At 45.7% G+C, this 23,230-nt stretch overlaps 1 protein-coding gene across 1 annotated transcript in view; it reads right to left on the minus strand.

The window, feature by feature from the left end:
* Nucleotides 1-12,799: 12,799 nt before the first annotated feature.
* Nucleotides 12,800-23,230, minus strand: part of LOC142494504 (pyroglutamylated RF-amide peptide receptor-like) — a 164,062-nt gene continuing 153,631 nt past the window's right edge. Inside the window, exons 4-6 of the mRNA XM_075598990.1 lie at nt 16,499-16,734; nt 14,595-14,692; nt 12,800-13,479 (exon numbers count right to left, since the gene is read on the minus strand). Coding sequence (XP_075455105.1) covers nt 13,085-13,479; nt 14,595-14,692; nt 16,499-16,734 — 729 coding nt within the window. The 3' untranslated portion in view covers nt 12,800-13,084. The remainder of the gene's footprint in view (nt 13,480-14,594; nt 14,693-16,498; nt 16,735-23,230) is intronic.

Consider the following 23,230-nt stretch of genomic DNA (forward strand, 5'->3'; position numbering starts at 1 on the left):
CCGCGATCGCGGGACAGCGGCAGGGGGTTCCGGGGGACCCGGCGGACCCGGCAGCGGTAGGGAGAGCGCCCCGATCGGAGGGCGCTCTTCCGCTGCTTCGGCGCGCGCCCGTCACTCTCGGGCGCGCGCCAGGCTACTGCTGCGGCACAGAACGGGCAAATGCTCGAATAAACTGTGCCGCAGCAGTAGATGTCGCTGTTTAGTTGTGATTCCTTTGTAATCAGTTTGGTCAGTGTCTTTTTCATACTGCTATATGGGGTATCTTCCATCATAAATAAAGCAGAAAATAGCTGTGTTAGTCCAGTTGCGATAGTGCAGAATAAATGAGTTCTTCAGTATTAGGTGATACCTTTTTTATTGGACTAACAATTTATGTCATAGGACAAGCTTTCGAGAGTTCTCCTCTCTTCTTTAGGTCAAGCAATACTGATATACAAAGGATTCAATGGCTAATACAGTGTAGAGAGAGGGGGAAAAAAACCAGATATTTACTATAGATAAGGTAGGGTGTTAAGTGTTTGAAGCCAGGGGACAGTGTCAAAGAAAGGTGGGGAGGGGAAGGGATGCTGGGGGGGGGGAGAGAAAGTGTGGATAAGAATTGAGGCAAGCAGGATAATTACAAACAATTTTGATAGGGTGTGAGAAAACCCATGTCCGCATTAAGTCCTTTGGTTTTGGTATCAAGGAGTCTTATCATTCTGAGTTCAAATGTTTTCCGTTCTTGGGTGCTTTTAAACATTCCATTGAGGATTTTGATTTTTAAATCATTTATGGAATGATCTGGTTGTGAGAAGTGATGTCCCACAGGTGAGCAGTATCTTCCTTCTTCGTGATGGGGTATAGAGTGTCTGTGCATATTCATTCTTCCTTGTAGTTTTTGGCTGGTTTCCCCAATGTAGCAGCCTTGGTCACATTTGTTGCACTGAATCATATACACTATATTTCTGGATGTGCAGCTGTATGATCCTTTAACATTGAATGTTCTATGGTTGTGACTGGCTGTGGGATCTTGGCAAATGTGTTTGCAGAGTTTGCAGCGTTTGTTGCTGCACGATTTTGTGCCATTATCCATGTCTTTAAAATCGTTGTGAAGTTTTCTGCTGACTAATTTCTGTTTGAGGTTTGGTGGTTGCCGGAATGCAAGAATGGGAGGTTTGGGAAAGATTTCTTTTAATGTCGCATCCTTTGTCAGCATGGGTTGCAGATCTTTGATTATTTTTCGTATACCCTCTAGGGTAGGGTTGTATGTGGTCACTAGTGGTATGCGTGTGGTAGGTTCTTTCTGTCTGTATTGTAGCAAGTGTTCTCGTGGGGCTTTTAGTGCTGATGTAATAGTTTTGGCAATGGTCTTTGGTTTGTATCCCTTCTGTCTGAACGATTCGGTCAGGGTTGTGAGATGCCTGTTTCTGTCTTCAGTGTCAGAGCATATGCGGTGGTATCTTATAGCCTGGCTGTGTATGATACCTTTTTTGGTATGAGTGGGATGGATGCTGGAGTTGTGGAGGTAACTGCTTATGAACACAAATAAATACATAGAAGAAGGCAATAGACAACTCACAGACAACACCTACTACAAGAAACTCACATGGTTTCTTAAATAGTCCCCACCACAAGTGTACTTAATTGTCACTGATTGTCCTCCATATCAAATAATCCATCGCTTCCTGTGATGTATAGGCAGTTCTGTATTGTATGTTTCGTCGCTTCGAATTGGAGAACAGAACTGCCTATACATCACAGGAAGCGACGGACGATTTGATATGGAGGACAATCAGTGACAATTAAGTACACTTGTGTTGGGGACTATTTAAGAAACCTTTTAATGTTGTTTGTCTTTTATGCCATTTGCATTTGAGAAAGGCCCTTGAGGCCGAAACGTCATAATTGGCTCACAATAAATTTTCTTAAGCAGAAATCTGCAGTGCCCAGGTTTTTTCCTTCCTATCAGATTTTGGAGTACTACCCAGAGATTCCTGAACCAGGAGCACCAGTATTTATACTATATTTGATTATTTTGGGGAGTGTAGCATTATCCTATTGTTTTGTACTGCCACAGATCCCATTATCTCTATTGTTTTACTTTCAGATTGGGTATTCAGTATTTACTGATAATAGAGTGTCTGTGCTATACTGTGGTGTGTTATACAGATTGGTTCCATGAGACTGCTTAATTATGTTTTTTTTTAGCTGTTTGGTATACAAAATATATAAATGTATTACACGAGTGCTTCAGTGGGATATTTGTCTTCAAGTGTTTATCTATCTATCTATCTATCTATCTATCTATCTATCTATCTATCTATCTATCAATCTATCTATCTATCACATAAAGTGGGTGAAAAAGGTGATGATAAACCTTCCTCCGTAAAGCGTATAGCAAATAAAAAGATCACTTGTGAGCACATTCACAAGTCTTAGACAGGTCTGCAACCCAGCTTTTCACCGTTATCTCCTAGCATACAGCGCTTCCACTGCAGTAAGGGATTCTGGGGAATTACATGCAAATGAGCACACAGTTTCACCTTTTGCCTCAAATCCATTTTGACATGGAACCCTTATAAGCTTATGCTCGCTGCATCCCGCAGCTTTCAGCACAGCCTGGGTTTTGATACATAGCCAGTAAACCTACTCAAAGACAGCTGTTTCTACCTTTTGGGTCTCATCAGTGTGAGGCTGGTTGTACTGGCTTTGCGATTATAAGGCTGGGTAGGTTTCACCACAATTAGTTAATTATGGTGGGTGAAAAAGGTGACAAAATAACCTCCACCATAAATTGCAAAGCCAGTACAACCAGCCTATATATTTAATGCTTACAACATTGTGGAATGTTCCTTTGACCACTTTTCTGCCAGAATGAGTTACCGGTCTCTGGCAGTGAAAGACCTAACAAACCCACACACCCTACAATAAGTGCACATACTTGACCATCAGTTGTTTTTTCCGGACAGACTTCTGCGATGCTTGACAAGGAGATCCTTATTCAATAAAACTGTGAATTGCTCTGTACTGTACCTTGCTCAGGAAGATCTCAGCGCTGGTCTAATTAATGGCAGACATGGCAGCGAGGGAATCTCAAGCGGATTGTAAGAGGGCAGGAAAAGTTCCAAATCCACCAGTTTCATGAACTTGAGCAAAGTTTTGTGCATCTCTGTTTGGCCATAAAATGCCTGGTTTCCACTTGGGGTTTTCATTCACCCACCACATAAATGGGTTAATGAATCAAACAGCGATAGGGCTATATCGCACGGAAATGACATTGTGTGATAGTGCCCCGATTGGCACTATTGCAGTTTATTGAATGCCCCCCAATGACTAAGAATACCGTAGCAGCTACTTTATTAAATATCCCCCACCATGCTGGACCCAGGTGGCAGTGAAATGGTTAGTTTAACCCTTGCAGTGAGTTCTGCAAGCACTTGGGTTCTTTGGTTAAAGGGATATATGGACATCTTTTAAACCTTTGATAAAGTGAAAGCCCTCTAAACTGTGACTCACCCTCCATAATCTGCTACTTGCTTACTTTACTTAATCTCTGAATATTGCTCAGTTTTCGGTTACAACAACCTACTTGCTTCATTCAAGAGCTTTTAATCTTAGGAAAATTAAAAAAAGAGAAGTCTCCTATGGAGTTAATTTTACCATTGTAGAGAAATTAAGTACAGAGCAAAGATGCTCAAATGACATTCAGGTCATGTGATCTCTCTCTGCTCTCTCTCTCTCTGAAACCAGAACACTCTGCAAAGGTGAATACATGTGATTTATCAGAGGTCGATGATTCTGTACCCGATGGAACCTTTAACCAGCAGGGACTGTAACGTCAACCTCTGAATAAATTGCTAATTTATTCACCTTTACAGAGCGTGCAGGTTCGTTCCTATTCTTCTATATGCATTCTTTCATGTCTGTGAACCTTGCCCTTTACTGCGTTTGGTAGTGCTGACCGTCTATTATATATGTAACCCTGCTTCCCCCCTTCCCCCAGACTCTACGGTGGTGTCTAGGGTGCATGAGGGCAGATTACATGCGGTGTGGTGCATACCTGTGAGGAACAGGAGGGTCTGAGCTTCCCGCGATGTTGTGGGGGAGCCAGGACCGGGCTTCTGTGGTGGTAGCCTCCATGATCTCTTAGTGGTGCAGCGCCTCCATCTTCTATACTCCCAGGAATATCGGACAGGACCTGTATAGAAGAACCCCTTGGGTCCCAGGGTAATACCTTCCAATTCACACACAGTCTTTGGTAACAAAAGGATAGTCTCTTTATTGGCAGATCAGCAACTCCCAACGGTAGTGGCGTCCAGTAGCCGCAACAACAACAGCCTAGCTGTACTTATTACTCCGCTCTCCTCCCACACAGATAATTCCTCCTCTCCTTCCCTCCAAGTCTCTCCTCCGACAGGATGGTCTGGGCTAGGGCTTCAATACCCCGTGGCCCACCCCCGAGGTTATCCTCGCGGTGGGGCTTGAATTCTCCCCATCACCCCAGGCAGTGGGGTGAGGGCATTGGTCCACCAGATATATATCTCTATCAGCTCTTCTAAAGGAAGCTGAATCTTTCCACTCCTCTCTCTCTGCTCCTGCACTCTGCGCAGGGGAGATCGCGGTCTCCTCCAACTCCTCGGACCGATCCGCAGGATTCTTCGACTCACGGCATACACTACCGACACACTTTATTGAAGTGTGGTCGGTACCGCAAGCCGGGAAATCTCCCGGCTTGCTAGTGGCCGCTCCTCGGCGTGCCGCGCGGTCACGCGTCATCGGGAGCGTGCGCCCCCTGCACGCGTGTCCAGGGGCTCCCCGAGGGAGCCCTGGTGTCCCGCGATCGCGGGACAGCGGCAGGGGGTTCCGGGGGACCCGGCGGACCCGGCAGCGGTAGGGAGAGCGCCCCGATCGGAGGGCGCTCTTCCGCTGCTTCGGCGCGCGCCCGTCACACTCGGGCGCGCGCCAGGCTACTGCTGCGGCACAGAACGGGCAAATGCTCGGATAAACTGTGCCGCAGCAGTACTAACTGAACTGCATACTCTCGGCATAACTAACCAGCAACTCCAGACTCTCGGTATCACTAACCGGCAGTTCCAGACTCTCGGTATAACTAACTCTACTCACAGGAGTTGGCTGCTAAATATAGAGCTAGCCCCGCCTCTCGTGATATCAGCAGAACCTCCCCTCTTGCTCACGCCTGCAGCAGAGTCCAGGCCTGCATCTACCACTCAGGACAGGGTTATGAAGGGGGAAAACCCATGATGATTACTGGTGCCTGATCTTAACAGGACTTACCACAGTAGAAGGGAGATAGGTATAGCCTGTGCTGTTTACAGGGGGCTACACTCTCCCTATGGTGGAATCCAATGGTCCCCACTTGGACCTATCTTTAGAAGACCCATCCTGCGGCGAACCACCTGGGAAACAGCACACATAACATTGTCATAATACATCGCATAATGAGGTAGTTCAATATAAGTACACCCGAGTAGTCCCAACATGGAGAACCCTACAGATAGTGCTTTGGATCAGGCTTTCTTACCCGCCGTCCATTATGATCAGTGAGGGTCACAGCGAATGATTGGACCGGCCCATGCTCAGGCCTGTATGTAATACCGTGCATGTAGATACACCTACCGATGCACCATATGCGTACTAGCTCACTAATCTTATCCTCATTGTGATACCCTCCCTGGCCGAACTTGGTCCGCAGGTATTCCTGGACTGCCTCCCTGAGCCAACTGTCTCGGTTCTCTTCAATTTCTCTCATGATGGGCTCAGGCACATAGGGATACTCATACCCGTGTGACTGCCGGTATCTAGCAACTATGGCCCAGTCAGCTCGACTTAGTTTGGTGAGTGTGCGGTGCCCTGCCCTGCTCGGCAGTACCCAAAATATAGGCTCCTCTGGAGCTACCTCATTGTACAAGATACTGGGGCCTCGAGGTACAATCAGTTTCTGTTCTCTCTCTCTAAACCGGTGATCTAACTCATCTTCCACCTCCTGCGGAGTGAAAGAACCAGCCGCCCACCAATGATCTACTACATCATTCTTAATCAATAAGAACCGTGTACGGTCCATCCCCTCGTGGTATCCGGTGAACAACGGCGCCCACCATTTGTCGCGGTGTTCGTACTCTGCGGAATGACTAGTGCGTTCTACATCGGACTCTACCTGTGATGATACACCGGACGTACCCGCATCAGTAGATCGCGAGCAATCTCTCCTTCCCTTGGCATTATAATACGTAGTGGGGTTCATTTTGTGCACCACTTTGCTGGTAGACCCAGTCTCTACTGGAGTGTGAGACCCACGGGCCCTCCCTCTAGCTGCAGGAGAAAACGGCACAGGGTTAGGTACAGGTATAACACTTGAATACGGTATCTCCCCATCAGACCCTTCATCACTCAACTCCCAGTCCCGCAAGTCCTTGGAGTATTTGGGGTATTTACATAACTTATCCCTGGTAAGTCCCGGTGGCACCACTCGTGACGGGGCAGGGGCAGTGGCTGGGGCAGGGGAACTATGGGCCGGGGCTGGGGGAACATCCAGGGCCCTGTCCAGCAAGCGGGTGACACCACGCCAAAGGAACCTGTGCTTAGAGGCACTCCCCGCCATACTTCTGGCTTCTCGGGAGGGGCCTCGACTCTGTAGGGCAGCCAGGGCAATGGCTGAGTCTATGCTTTGAGAGGAGAACACTCCTCCAGGCCTTCTCTTTCCGGTGGAACCGGAAACTACGTCATCAGGATCGCCTGCAGAATCTCCACCCGCGCCGTGGTCACGGACCGGAAGTGCTTCGAGGACCTGCGGGGGCAGTGGCGGAGCATCTGGTACACGGTCGAACAAGTAGGCCTCAAGCCTCTCTTTCTCGTTCGCTGGGATTGCGGTCTGCGTCTGGCGGGAGTAAGGGGGTGGTGGAGTCTCCTTACCGCTCCGCTGCTTTTTGATGACATCGGGCTCCTCTAGGATCGTCTCGGTCTCCGTCTCCGCCGCACTGGGAGTCACCACTGCGGTGGGACTCTTACGGGCTTCCGGCCGCACCAGCGTGTGCCGTCGCATGGTTTCCGGACTTGTCTGCTGTCTCTTGATGTCTTTGGAGTTGTTCGCCGGTAGGCGCATCACCACCGATGTCACGCCAATCTCTTCCTCCGAGGAAATCACGATCGGTTCCTCCACTGAGGAGTCACCTTGTTCCTCGGCAATTCAACCAGTGATTACAGGTACAAAGTGGTCTCGCTTGGGTACCTCCACTGCGGTCGCGCTCTTCTCTGTTGCCAGCTCGCTCAGTTCAATAGCAGGCTGAGCCTTGGTTCCTCCCGATTTGGTATAACGGGGAACCAGGGCAGTCTTTTCTTTACCTTCCGCCACCTCCGTCAATGTTCCCGGAGAGGCACCCCGCGGGGTTCCGAACAAAAGTCTTGGCTCGTTCGGCCAAAGGTAAAACGTGCCACATTGAGGGCATCGGGCCTTGGTGCTTGGTACCGCGCCCGGTATCCCGCAGTGAACGCACAAACACCGAATGTATTCGTGCTCAGCTACCTCCACTACCAGTAGGCCTCCTGGTAATTGGCAGATGGAAGTATTCATCTCGGACATGGTTCGCTTAGGGTTGGAACAACTCAGTGTTTCAGCTCCTTGCTCCTCGAATGTCAGACAAAAGTGAAGCTCTTCGCTCAGGCTTCCGGTCCCTCCCTTCGCTGGGGAGGACTCTCCTGATTGGCTCTCCTTGCGCCCCCTCCCTCTGGTGGAATCCAGAGGCGGGCTCTTTTCTTCTTCAATGTGACGTGGCCTGGCTTTCTGACCATTCCTGGCACAGGGGGGAGGGCTTTTGGCTTTCGCGCCGCTCCGCTCCCCTTGCAAAAAATCCGGGTTTGGTGCCAAATTATTACACATGTCCCGCCACATTCTCCTAATAGTCTCTGTGCACAACGCACGTGCTTGCTCCAGGCTTGGCGGGAACCGCCATTTTAGATCAATGTTCTTGCTCCGTGGAGCATATGTAGAGATGGACGCCATCTTGAATGAGTCCTCCAAATGCCCATGTGCCCTATCCTCAGTGTCTAACGGGTATCTCGTACCTAAACACTGACTGACTGCCAACTGTGTGCTCTGCATTCTGTTTCTCTCTAACTTGAGGTAGCTTGTACCCCAGGCTCAGCGGAACTCCTTTCCTCCATGCACTGTACTGATGTCTACCATGCAAGTGTTCTGTGATGCGTGTGTGTGGGTGATAGCTATGGTACCTCTTTTCTAAGTACGGCGTCTCCTGCTTTTGGCCACTCATAGCGCGGGCCCTGGGCCATGGTCCCTGGACTGGTACACAGGCTGACCCCCCCAGTTGCCTCACACTACCTGCCTCAAGGGACTCGGTCAGCTCTAACTATTCACCCTTCCTACGCCACCTCCTATGGGTGCCCATCCTTCTCCAACACTTGCACGGAGAGTGCATCTCTGCCCGTTCCGCCTTGCTATAAGCCGGTCCTGTTCTGACATCTCTCAGCAGCGCCTCCAAATGTAACCCTGCTTCCCCCCTTCCCCCAGACTCTACAGTGGTGTCTAGGGTGCATGAGGGCAGATTACATGCGGTGTGGTGCATACCTGTGAGGAACAGGAGGGTCTGAGCTTCCCGCGATGTTGTGGGGGAGCCAGGACCGGGCTTCTGGGGTGGTAGCCTCCATGATCTCTTAGTGGTGCAGCGCCTCCATCTTCTATACTCCCTGGAATATGGGACAGGACCTGTATAGAAGAACCCCTTGGGTCCCAGGGTAATACCTTCCAATTCACACGCATTCTTTGGTAACAAAAGGATAGTCTCTTTATTGGCAGATCAGCAACTCCCAATGGTAGTGGCGTCCAGTAGCCGCAACAACAGCAGCCTAGCTGTACTTATTACTCCGCTCTCCTCCCACACAGATAATTCCTCCTCTCCTTCCCTCCAAGTCTCTCCTCCGACAGGATGGTCTGGGCTAGGGCTTCAATACCCCGTGGCCCACCCCCGAGGTTATCCTCGCGGTGGGGCTTGAATTCTCCCCATCACCCCAGGCAGTGGGGTGAGGGCATTGGTGCACCAGATATATATCTCTATCAGCTCTTCTAAAGGAAGCTGAATCTCTCGACTCCTCTCTCTCTGCTCCTGCACTCTGTGCAGGGGAGACCGCGGTCTCCTCCAACTCCTCGGACCGATCCGCAGGATTCTTCGACTCACGGCATACTAACTGAACTGCATACTCTCGACATAACTAACCAGCAACTCCAGACTCTCGGTATCACTAACCGGCAGTTCCAGACTCTCGGTATAACTAACTCTACTCACAGGAGTTGGCTGCTAAATATAGAGCTAGCCCCGCCTCTCGTGATGTCAGCAGAACCTCCCCTCTTGCTCACGCCTGCAGCAGAGTCCAGGCCTGCATCTACCACTCAGGACAGGGCTATGAAGGGGGAAAACCCATGATGATTACTGGTGCCTGATCTTAACAGGACTTACCACAGTAGAAGGGAGATAGGTATAGCCTGTGCTGTTTACAGGGGGCTATATATATATATATATATATATATATATATATACATACATACATACATACATACATACATACATACATACATACATACATACATACATATATATATATATATATATGTGTGTATATATACACACACGCATATTGTGACGGTGAGGGGGTAACCAGGCTCACTAATAAAGGTTAAGCCCACTTGGTTGCCCCTGAACTGTGCTTTGGTAAAATAACACTTGTGCCATAGGTGTGAGCAGCCAGATGGGCAGGATAGCTAAGTTAAGTGCTAGCATCCTGGGATGAAGGCAAGCTATCCTGGACAGTTGTCACCTGCCCCAGACTTTCAGGCATTGAGCCTGCAGGGGGCTTAGAATAGTAAGTGAGCAACATTGCGATCTGCGCACATGCCCTACTACTTTTCTGAAGCCATAGGCACCAGCTTTCACAAACCTGGCAAAGTGTGTAATTGGTCAGCGATGAAATTCCCACGCCGGGGGTTGGTGGACAAGCTGTGGGACTGCCTGTCCCAAAGTGTATAAGACAGCTAGTCACCATCCCAGAGGTGTGATTCAATGTGTGTTCCAAGCTCTGAGTAAGTCATCTAAGAGTCTGAGAGGCTAAGTGTCCAGTTACAAGTCTCCAGCAGGAAGAGGCTACTTGAAGGAAAAGCTGCCTGGATTATTTTGGTGTTTGTTTTGCAACGGTTACTAGGGTAAGCTTGGTCATAAGCCCCTACAACTAAGAAAGGTAGTATGTGTTACGCCAGATTTCCAAAGTAAGTGTATTTTTAGTGTAAATTGTGTTAAATTGTGTGTTTGTCTTTTCCTGAAATAAATGACAATTTATTTTACCTCCTTGTTTTGCTCAATCATATGATCCTGGTATAAATGTGTTGATAAACCTGGTCACCCGACACACACACACACACACACACACACACACACACACACACACACACACTAACTCCGCCGTAAGAAGAGATCAGCGTATGGGTATAAGCTCGCACAAATAAAAGCATTTCATTAGCCACAGGATGGTATCGTCTATTTTTTTTTTGATTATTAAGCCCGGCTAACATGGTACAGATAGATAGATATATGCACACATTATATATATATGTAGCCCTGGTAAGAAATGGGGTTATACTGCACCGACACACTTTATTCGAGCAAATACCCAGTATGTACCTGGCAGATACCTGGAATGCGCCGCTCCTCACCTCTGACAAGCCCCGTTGCATTTGCCTTCCCAGCCTGGGTTCATGCCTGGCTGATGGGCGGCTGATCTGTTAAATGATAATGATTAGGATTTAATAGGCTGCAATGCTTCGCGTGTCTACCAGATGGCATAAATTCATGAATTGTAATGCAGTATATATATATATACTGTGCAGTATTGCAGCCAGAGGGAATAAAATGCTTCAATCCCTGCCTGGAAAATACCTCAATGCACTCGGGCAGAAAACAGTCACAAACCTCAATACACCCGGGTATACCCGAATTCGTGGGACTAGCCGAGCTCGAATAAAGTGTGTCGCCAGTGTAGTTCTACCCTCCTCCTGTGTGTAAACTCTGCTAAAAAAATATGTGATCTGTATCCACAGCCAGATACAGTAAGATCCCTATTATGGTGCACTGCAGACCTTTATGTTATATTGCGGTCAGAGGTAGCAAAAAATAATTAAAATCAATTGTATTAACATTTGCGCAGTCGCAGTCAAACATAGGACACAGAACCTCAATTCTAAACAAAATAAACTACATCTCCGGCAAATAACACTTGACTAAGATTTACTGAATATAAAATGCCCTACAAAGCCATCTTAGCTTGAATTAAAAGGATCAACTGAGTGACTACAATACAATACATAGACATATATCCTACTCGGCTATATATATGTCTAGTTTTAAACACTACATACCAAATGTTAATAAAATTGATTTTATTTATTTTTTGCTACCTCTGACCGCAATATAACATAAAGGTCTGCAGTGCGCCATAATAGGGATCTTAATGTACACTGGCGACACACTTTATTCGAGCTTGGCTAGTCCCACGAATTCGGGTATACCCGGGTGTATTGAGGTTTGTGACTGTTTTCTGCCCGAGTACATTGAGTTATTTTCCAAGCAGGGATTGAAGCATTTTATTCCCGCTGGCTGCAATACTGCACAGTATATATATATAAACTGCATTACAATTCATGAATTTATGCCATCTGGTAGACACGCGAAGCATTGCAGCCTATTAAATCCTAATCATTATCATTTAACAGATCAGCCGCCCATCAGCCAGGCATGAACCCAGGCTGGGAAGGCAAATGCAACGGGGCTTGTCAGAGGTTAGTAGTGGCTTATTCCAGGTATCTGCCAGGTACATACCGGGTATTTGCTCGAATAAAGTGTGTCGGTGCAGTATCTGGCTGTGGATACAGATCACATATTTTCTAGCATCTACCTCCCTGGCAGCACGCATATATCAACAGGAGTTAGGAGCAAGGTCCTTTGCACACTATTAAACTCTGCTAAGGGCAGATATCCAGGAGTTGACATGGGTTTCCCCTGCTTATGACACTGGGTTGTGTGAGTGAAGTTAGGTCACGTGATCCTGTGTCCAATCAAGAGATGCAGGGGCGGTGCCTACTGAAGGTTACATAAAGCAGTCTCACTTCCTATTTAGTGTGATTTGTTGGAGTGTGAAGTGTTAGTGAGTTAGGAGGAGAGGAGTGATCAGCTCATGAGTAGAGCTGATCTAACTATAGTGGACAGTGGACCAAGTACCTCTCATCCTGCTTAGGGGGTGAGGGAAGAGCTAGCCCCACTCTGGATGCCTTCGGTCCAGAGTGGAGGCAGGACCATCACAAGGGAGAACAGTTAGTGGACTGTGCATCACTGTACCTGTCGGCTGCTGCTGCTGCTGCTGCCGCCCTTGAGAATAAAGAGACTGCTGCTTTTAAAGATAATCCTTGTGTGAGACTGGAATCTCTCATCCCTGGGAGGGGGATTTCTGTGGTAGGGATTCCACCCGCCTTCCTGGGGCTTACTATAGATGGAGGCGCTGCACCATTGAACCAGAACGAAGGCATCCACCCCAGTAACCTGTTCCTGTTATCCCCCACGTCATCGCGGGAGACTCAGGCCCTCCTGTTGCCAGCAGGTATGCACCACACAGAGACACCTAGCCAGACCCCAGAACACCGTAGGGGACCCGATCTACAATTGGGAGGGGGAAGAGGGGCTATATATATTATACTGTATATATATATATATATATATATATATATATATATATATATATAACACACAGACACACACACACACACACGAGTTCTTTCCACCTCAAGCAATAACATTAATTTTTCTTTATCTCCTGATAAATCAACACCAGATTTATCAAATAAAAACATTGTTGCGTTATTTCAATTATTATTTACTCCATTAAATCCCATGCTGTTTTGTCTGGGAGGCTTCGATAAACACCCCCTCCCCTAGATTTCTTCTCTGTGTGTATAACAGTTATTTTTAGAAGGAAAAAATTCAGTGACGTCTGTGTCTTTTGTGGCAGTGAAATGTCCCTTCTCTTCGGACAGGCGTTATGCTGACTGTCCGTTCGGAAGCATGTCTTTATGGGAGTTCACCAGAGGGTATGTAACCACAATGGACGAATGAACCGACTCCAGTTTTGCAGTAGGAAACTGGTCACAGAGCCGGAGTTCCAGGTTCTCTGCGCTAAGGTGGCTGTGCGCGCTGCGCCCGTCCTTGCAGACGGGATAGGAGGGCACTCCCATCTTGGGTCTTTCCAAGTGTTGACTGGTTGGCTCCTGAGCCCTAAAGTGACAGAAGAGGACAGCCACCAAACTCTTCTTGAAATTCTCATTCATGAAGGTGTAAACGACCGGGTTGTTGAAGGAGTTAAAAAATCCCACGGCCTGCACAACGGCCACGATCATCTTTACGGTGACATCATCATACTCGTCCTCCAGGTCATCTGTGAGTGGTAAAGCAGCCGGCATGAGTGCAAAGCTCGGGGTGTGTGTCTTCTAGTGTATACTTTACATTCGAGATGAGCGACTTTGGGTATTTGGAATCGGACGATCCGAACCTGAGCAATCCGTACCATATTTAGCCCATATTTATTTTGGTGCGGATGGCCAGGGGACGGGCTGTGTGATTCCAAACAAATCTTACTCTCTCACCTCTACTTTAGATTGTAAGCTCTTTTGAGCAGGGGTGCGCAAAGTGGGGGGCGTGAGATTTTCTGGGGAGGCGGAGGGATTGGAGCACGGCTGTTACAGAGGCCCCACGCTTCCCCGAAAGCATTTAAAATAAATGCCAGGGATCGCGTGAGGCCTCTGTAACTTTTACTTCCCTTCCCTTCTAGCTACACGTCTCCATGGCAACCCGGCATCAAATGACGTCGCGGGTCACGTGACGCCAAATTGCCATGGCAACATGATGTCACATGACCCCGTACGTCATTTGACGCCGGGGCAGTGCAGGGAGGGGGGCGCGAGCCAGTGGAGAATGGAGACAGGGGGGCGCATGTCAGAAACTTTGCGCTCCCCTTCTTTAGAGTTTGGCCATGCAAACCGACTATACCCGTGTGTGCATGTTTTCATTTTATTGTCTCACAGTTCATTCTGCAGCACCGCGAATTATGTTGGCGCATTATTAAAAAAAATGGTCATAAATTATGATATTGTTCTTAATTTTAGATTATATAACAAGCACAACATTATGATAAAGCAATATGAATAATAGAGAAGTGATATTGCAGTAAATGTACAAATAATAATACAATTCGTGTAACTCGTGTAATATGCTTAATGAATCGTTAAATATGAGTCGTATATAAATGTTTTTACATTCTATATATTAATTTTACAGAATTTTTAAATATTAGCTGCTTTACTTTACAAGAAAAGTGCTTTGTAAATAAAAGAAAATTGTGGTATTCTGGTGTGAACATAACAAAAAAGTAGTGGTACTCTGCACTTCTTAGTACCATCACATGTTGATACATCAGTTAAACTCCCTGCCATCAAATGCCTGCATGTATGGCTGATGCTATAGAAATATATACATTCCATGGACACAACTTACTGTATTCAAACAGGATGTGAACCACATGGAAAGGAGCCCAGCAGGCAGTGAAGAAAATGACCACAATGACCATCATCATGACAGCTCGCTTCTTTTTCCTGGGAACGTAGGACACAAGTGTTATTGCATTGTCCATTACATAGATATAGCCATGTAGTTGAACCTTTTTCTTAAAAGAGACAATCCCTCCTAGGACAAAAGTGTACTAATGCCAGTGACATGTTTACAGGGTTATATCTTGGTGATGATAAAGGCCCCCCCTTTTTTTTTTTACCCAAATCTGACATTTAAAATGATTTTTATGGTTTTACACTTAGCATGTAAACATGGTAAGCTGAGGGTTTGATTTCCTCTGGCTGCTTCCTTTTGTCTGATGTCACTGTGGGTTCAATAAGAGTTTGCCCAGACAAAGACCCCCTCCCCTCCCCCTCCCTTCTCTTTCACTCCACCTCTTTTTTTTTTTAAATCAGATTTCATTGAATTTTTTCAGGGGATAGGAGGACTAGGACAAATCAAAAGAGAGGGGGGTACAGAAAATTAAACAGGAGGTGGTTGTTACAGATCCAGGTACATTCTTATAGAGCAAAATACCTAATCTCAAATATTCACGTAACAGAGGAAGAATACAGTCGGGTGGGAGGAAAATTAACATCCATGGATTTAGATAACATGTCTCTGCCCTTTCCAACTCCATACCCCGGGGGGTGGGGGGTACCCCGCAGGGCCTAGAGGGCTTATTTGGCCCAAGCTTTTTTTTTGGAGGGAGAGATAGAAGGGTATGGCTGCCCCGACTTCCATGTTACAGCAGAATTGAGTGGGAGTCTACCCAGAATCCAAGGCAACCAGACCTTCTGGAAGTCTGAGCAGGTGTCGTTATTAAGACTGACTAACTTCTCCATGCAGCAGACTTACAAAACTTTATTTTAGATTTTGGAGATTGATGGGATTATTGGCTGCTTCCAAACTGCCGCCAGTTCGCGTCTAGCGGCTGAGGACATATGGCACAATAATTTGTTCTCGTGTCTCATGAGAAGATGGCATGGTTTGTGAAGTAGAAACAGCCAGAGGTCTAGAGTGAGGTCCAAACCAAAGAATCCCTGGGCCCAAACTTTGATCTTAGCCCAGTAAGTGGGCACAGCGGGCATTCCTACCACATATGCAGGAATGTGGCCTTTTCCCTGCATCCCTTTGGGCATGATGATGGATATCCTGGGATGAACTTGGCAAGCTTCATGGGGGTCAGATACCACCTCATCAGAACCTTGTAGGCATTTTCTCTGATAGTGACACACATGGAGGATCTAGCCACCGCCAGGAAAATGTCATCCCAGTCCTCCAAATCTAATTCCTCCCCAAGGTCCTGTTCCCATTTGGACATATATTTCAGTTTTTGATGCGTCAGGGGAGGGCGGCTCACAAAGCAACCATAAAGGTTTGATATAAGACCTGATGTGTCTCTGTCCCCCAGGCAGAGTGTCTCAAATTTGGTTAGAGAATCAGTGGGCTGAGTTTTATTGTAAAAGGCCTTCAGTTGAAGATACTGAAAGAACTGGTTATTTGGATACCTTTTTCTTTGTTAAAATATTCGAAAGGCTTAGGAGACCCTTCTGGACCCACCTTCCTTAATCTCTCAACACCTGCTACTCTCCAGCTCTAAAACCTGACACTCCACTTATCTTTAATGGCTCTTTGCAAACAACAGAGTGGGATAAGAAAAAAAGAAAAAAACGTGTTTAAAAATGCTCCCCCATTCAAAAGCTTCAAAGAAATACAATTTATAATTAATTTGCAGAGAAACAAAAAGAAGCAAGTTGTATTTGTTTAAGGAAGCAAATTAGACTGTTAAATTGTTTACAAAAGATTGCTTTTTGTCGGCTGCGTGGGAGTGCACATCTATTAGTTACCGGGTGATCTTAGCCATCTCGTTACGGCTCAAAGTGTTCAGCACAGAGGAGTCTCCGACTCGCTTCTTGATCCACAGCTCGTATCCGATCCGGGAGTAGAGCAGCAGCATGACAGTGAGGGGCACCAGGAACAGAGCCACTAGGATGAAGATGGCGTAGGCCCTGCGCAGCTCTGTGTTACTCCAGGACTCCAGGCAGCACACATGGTACAAGTTGTACAGGAAGTCGTATTTCACCTGCGATGACAGAGGAGAAGCTGTCACATCGGTAGCTGCGATGCCATTCAATGCTATGGGGGTGCTGGGGAAAATTGTTGTAACATCTCCAGTGCCGGAGGGGCTGCAAACACATGGTGTTAACAAACTAGGGGCAGGTTCATGGGTTTCAAAATCCAAACTTTGAAGTCTGATCGGATGTCCGAGTGGAACTTCGAGTCCGAGTTAAATTCTGGTAAAAACCAGAGAGCATTGTTTTTTAATACACTAGTTAACTTTTGAGTTTGCAAATGGAAACAGATACAAACTTTTGTGAAAGGTTAAAAGTTTGATGAAACATATAAAATGTATTAATGTTCAATTCCCACATGGTGTAGGTATGTGTATGTGTTCGTTAGCAATAAAGCATTGAATTGAATGTTTAAAAAATGTGTGTTGTGTCATGTGACCCTCCTCTGCGATGCTGCGCACGAGAGCTGACAGCTGCAGAGAGGAGAGCACGTGGACACAGCCCTATGAAGTTAGGAGAGAGCGGACAGCAAAGAAGAGAGAGATATAGATGCCGGTAAGTCCTCGCGCGGCAAAATGGAGGTTTTCAAATCTCGGGAGCCACACTCAGACCGCGTTATAAGCAGATTCACGTTGTAGCGGATCGCGCTATAACGGGGTTGAGCAGCACTTGGCACAGTTGGGCCGCATAATAATATTTGAGAATGTCCAGAAACCCCAGTCCAACCCTTGATCTGGAGGCTATAAGTAAGGTACTGGCTACTCTAGGTTTCTTACCAAACCATATAAACCGAAAAATCTGGTTCTGAAGGGTTCTTATTTCCCCTCTAGGGATATGAATTGGGAGGGTCTGAAAATAATATAATAGTCTGGGGAGGATGTTCATTTTTATTGATGTCATTCTACCAAACCATGAGATCTTATGTCAGCTCCACTCCAGTACATCTTTCCTTATTTTATCGAAAAGGGGATAATAATTACACTTATAGAGAGTTTCATAATTTCTGGAAATAGTTACCCCAAGATATTTAAGGTAAGTAACCCACCACCGGAATTTAAAATTATGTTGTAGGCATTTGAGCTCAGAGACCTGGAGGGACAGGTTCAGGGCCTCCGACTTATCTTTGTTTATCTTATATCCTGATATTTTACCGAACTCATTCAGTGACTTTATTAAGCTTGGCAAGGACATCAGCGGGTTGGCCAGCGTCCAGATTACATAGTCGGCGAAAAGCGAGATTTTTTTAGCTTTTGCCTCCTATGTCTATTCCCTGAATATCTAGGTTTGATCTGAACGTTGAGGCAAGCGGTTCAATTGATAGAGGGAATAAAAGCGGGGAGAGGGGGCACCCCTGCATTGTACCATTTTTAATATTTATAGCTTTTAAGTTATTACCAGGTAGTTTAACCAGTGCACTAGGGGAGTGGTAGAGAGCCCTTACTCGTTATTGAAATGATCCCAAAAAGCCAAATGGCATCATAGTTTTATCTAGAAAGTTCCAATTGATTTTGTCAAAGGCCTTCTCTGTGTCTAGGCTAAGCAAAATCGCTTTATTTGGGGTGAGGTAAACATGTTCTATAATAGTGATAATATTCCTTGTGTTGTCTGAGACTGTGTTGTCCTTGTGCCTGCCGGCCATATAATTTCAGACACATAATATAGTATCTAGTTAAATTATAGAGCTTTTCTACATGTTCTCTCGGACTTTGCAGAGCTGGTCAGTAACTCATAAATCACACCTTGATCGAAACAATCTTTTTCATCATTTCAATTTAACCATAAACAACCTTTAAGATAACCCTTGGAATAGCCTGGGTGGTCAGATGCTCTTTTCTAGTGCTGACTTAAGTTACTTTCTAAGCTCGCAACTTCATTGTTGTGTTCCAACTTGAATAATTTCGCATCACATCCTCCCACCACCTACTGGCTCAACCTTATAACCATAACTTTTACTAGTTTTTTTCTTAAATCTAAACCTAAATCTACAACTATTTCTATTTCCATGGCGGTATTCGGAAGTTTTTCGTCTTGGCAATAGCCAGGCTCATTAATTCATCTCCGATGTGAGCTTAGGCCGGTCTCTCTTAAACCCCAGTGCCCGGCCATATACACATATACAGGGCCAGATATACAGTAAGTGTAAGAGTAAAAGTATAAGAGTATAAAATGAGGTTCCTGCAACTCAGGCTTAGCTGTCTTTGGGTACGGAGCCCCTTAAGAGCCAGGCACCCTCTAATGTTCAGACCCACCCACACCCCGTAGCTCAAACCTTAAAATGGTCCTGGTCAGTCCAGTTGCCTTTAAATATCCATGGCCTGGAGGGCTCCTTGGCGACCGCTTTGAAAAGCTGGTCGCAGGGTGCTCGGTTGACATCCAAAATGGAGAGCAGAAGCTCAGAGGGAAAAAAGCAATACGGTCGGTTCTTTGCTAACAGCCAACCCTCCCCAACCCCCATACCCTGGACAGAGGCCGAGGCCCCAACCTCTGGGTCATCGAGTTGGTCTTTAGGAGAGAGAAAATAGGGAGGTCAGAAGGAGCCTAACCCCTCCAGGGACTGGTACTCCTTGATAAAGTACTGTTTAGTGCGAAACATGTAGGAGGTTTTTCTGCACCTCTTATGGTGAAGCCTGATTGATTAACCAATAAATATATATTTGTATTGCTGTAACCTTGGCTCCCTGGCTGTGCGCTGCTGAATTTGTTCTTTGCTTATCTGGATCCTTCTACATGCGGCTGGTTACACCCTACAACTACACTGAGAGAACGATTAAACGCAAGCCATATTTATTCTTGCAGCGTCATAGTGACATCTGCATTACCAAGCAGGCACGCCAGGGAGCTGATATCAATGTCTCACGATGTGGTCAGGTAAGTATAACTAAAACTCACTTCCGGGGTGAAGTCGCCGCTTTGTTAGCGACGAAACGTACGTCGGGTTAGCCGGCTGATTTTAAAACTTTACACTTTAAGTTGAGTCCTTTGGTAGTGAGTTTTAGTTATACTTACCTGACCGCATCGTGAGACATTGATATCAGCTCCCTGGAGTGCCTGCTTGGTAATGCGGATGTCACTATGATGCTGCAAGAATAAATATGGCTTGCGTTTAACCGCCAAGGCAGGCACCTGGGCACACTCTCTACTCACAAACAATTACCTGTATACATGGGTCCTATTGTGTGATACAGTACAAAATACTACAAAGGAGATTGTTTTTGCGATATCACCCTGGGCACTTGAGTGTTTACACTTATTACGATGTGCCGACACCACGCACTAACCATAGCATATATTGCGGGAGCAGCTCTTTGGAGCACCTGCATGGTTCTGTAAATAATATCATATATGGCAGGAGGGTAATTAAGATGTGTACCTAGTTATCTAGCTGGGGATTGGAAATCTTTCCATGAAGTGCTGTGTAATGTACAAGGATCTTGGTTCATAAGCAACCAGTTATACAGTAGTAACTCACTCACAGTTAGAACCCTGGATACTGGTACACTCTTCTGTATAACCATATACCTGTGCTATACATATACATGATTTAACGGTATTATACTAAGGTATGGGAATACTACCCTTTATGCAGCATGATATATACTGATGCATCTCAAAACCTTGCTGTCCGAATTTGGTGGTATAGCTAATCTTAATCTTACCCTACTTTGGAGATAATAAAGATTAATTACTAAATACCTTTAAGAGATCACATACCCCTTAAGTTAATACATCTATTATGTACAGGTTGATAGAGTGTGTAGGACATATTGACATAGGTTCAGGGACAATATAGGTATGATTCTACATTTTGGTACACATCCCTTTAATGGGGATATTAGAAACGCAGTTTAAATGTGAAGTATCACTATAGTGCTGGAGTTCAGGCACCTGAATACTAGGAGCCTCTCTGGAATATACTATCCAGAGAGTAGGCTTGAATCTAGAGGGTTAAAGTCCAAATGCCCACAATGTACACTGTACACTAACGACACACGATTTGGCGGAGATACTTACCACAGTCATTTATATCGAACAATGCACGTGTGTAACAGAAAGAAATACCTATAATCTGTGAACTAATGCTTTGGTAACACAACGCTATACAGGATCTCATAAAAGGGATACTTGAACTTACATATCATTTGTGGAGCATTCCCTAAGAACCTAATACAGGAACATTACGCATTTATGTCCTCTCAACCCCAGTTTTTTACAGGGGATATCTACATATTTTAAACATATATGGTATATATTTGTGTTTTTTCGATGTGATCTACTAAACTCACTACTTTTAGATTAATTTCACTATAGAAATATTAATAAAGATTATTTTAACAGTTAGTACATAGCCCTGTAAAGACAACTGAATAATTATATTATAAATACTTGGTCTGTGGTGCGCCTTATAAAGGGATTCTTTGTGTGGATCGTGCCCCTTTGACCCAATCCATCTATTACACTATCTATTTCAGTATACTTCCTCGGCAGCACACAGAACGTATACCTGGAGTTAGAGCGAGGTTTACTTTTCTATTTGCCTACACTGAGAGAACTCAAGGAGTGGGTAAGGATTACAATTCATATACGTCCAAAGACTCAATTAAGAAGATTAGAAGTGAGTTATTTTGTCTTTCAATCGTTATTGTTATACCTGCAATGAGGCTGCTTCAGTGTGGGACTCTTATGCTGTTTGCTGCCTTCAGGAGGGCTATGTACATCAATGAAGACTACACACTCACTTTTAAGTTAAGTTACCCACTCCTTCACTAGGAGTTTCTCTGTTTTTGTCAGTCTTTAAGTTGATATTACTTATAATACAACTTTCAACTGTTTCAGCACCTAACTTCTCTCTTTTCAACCGATGGGGAAGGGGAGAATAAAGCTGCTCAGCCTCCACGATCCTTCCAATGACTAAGGCAAAAGATGACCAGAGTTTGCAGTGAATTGACCATGGGCAGCTTAGAGACCTCAGCCGAGGCCTCTTGTTCTAACTCAATGGGTCCTTCACTCAAATATAGATCGCCGACAGGTATGTAGCATCCTGCTTCTTAATCCTTTGTTGTAGGCTTCTGTTGATTCTGGTGTTGGGAGGCCAATCTTTCCGATACTCGTGGTGGAGGACCAGTCCGCCCTGATTTCTAGGTTTTCGGGCCCGGCCTGGTTCTTTGTGGGTGAGATCCCGAGGGAGCACAGGAACCTTTCGCTCTCCTCTGGGTAGCGTAGTACGACCTGCTTCCCGTCGTTGAAGACCATCAATTTAAATGGGAACCCCCAGCGTTATTTTATTCCCCTTTATCTCAGGAGGGAGGTGAGCGGCTTCAGCTCGCGCCTTCTTGCTACCGGTACTAGAGAGGCTGTTAAAGATTTGCAAAGTGGTGTTTTCAAAAGGTATGTGCCCCTTTTCTCTGCAGCATCTGATGAGCCTTTCTTTAGTAGTATAATAATGCATTTTTATTATAACGTTTGCATCTTCTGGGGTTATCTGATCTGGGCCTAAAGCCCTGTGGGCACGGTCCATTTGGATTTCCCTCTCATCCAGGACTGGGTCTAGAGTTGTAAATAATCTGCTGAGGTATGATCCTAGTTCTTCGGCAGGGTGGACGGATTCCAGAATATTTCAAATTCTGATGTTCTGTCTCCTTTCTCTATTCTCATGGTCTTCCTGACTCTCTTTAAAGCTGAAGTTCAAGCAATATCCTGCATGTGTGATTTAAAAAAAAAAATCAGTTCTGTAGTAAGAAAAAATACTTTTAGCATTTTCTGTTTTACAAAAAACAACTTTGAAAGACCAATTTTCTTGTATTCTATTTTAACAAGCATGTTTGTTCCTATAGCAACCATTTACATTGCCCAGATCTAAAGCTGTCACCAAACGCCGCTGATCAATAGACGGAGAACGAATTGACCGGCAGCTATGCAGTTCTTTAGGTAAGTAGAGATTGCCCACATGAAACTATTGAAGTAAAAAAAAAAAACAGGAGCTTGAACTGCAGCTTTAAGGAGTTTGATTTCAAAATTAAGTTTGAGAACTTCATTGTCGGTGCTGGCTTGCATTTGAAGGGACTCCTGCATCTTTGTCTCCAAGTCCGTGGTCCGGCGTCCCCGTGTTGAAATCTCTCTTCTTTAAGCTCTTTAACGGCTGAAGGGAGGTCAGACTGGAAGGTCTGTGCCATATTGTTGGCCATCTTTTGGAAAAGTTCTCGTAAGTACATTCTGGTGACGTCTTCGCCACCCTCGGCCTCCTCTATCCACTCCTCGTCAGCATGTCTCGTCTCTCTGCCTCCCCTCATGTTCCCGATTAGTGGCGCCCTGAGTTCCACCGAAGAATCGTCAAAACTCCTTGGCTGGGGGCGTCTTGAATTTGACAGACATCTTGGGTCGGTTCTATCATTCCAGGTTAGTGTTAGGCTCCAATTATAAAGTTGGAAACTTGTTTTTATTAATGCTATGCTTGTGATGGTCCCTGGAGCTCCCTCTCTAGGCTTCCATTCCCGATGGCGTCCTGCTTGC

The sequence above is a fragment of the Ascaphus truei genome, chromosome 5 (genome assembly GCF_040206685.1).
Source record: "Ascaphus truei isolate aAscTru1 chromosome 5, aAscTru1.hap1, whole genome shotgun sequence".
In the NCBI taxonomy this organism is placed as follows: Eukaryota; Metazoa; Chordata; class Amphibia; order Anura; family Ascaphidae; genus Ascaphus; species Ascaphus truei.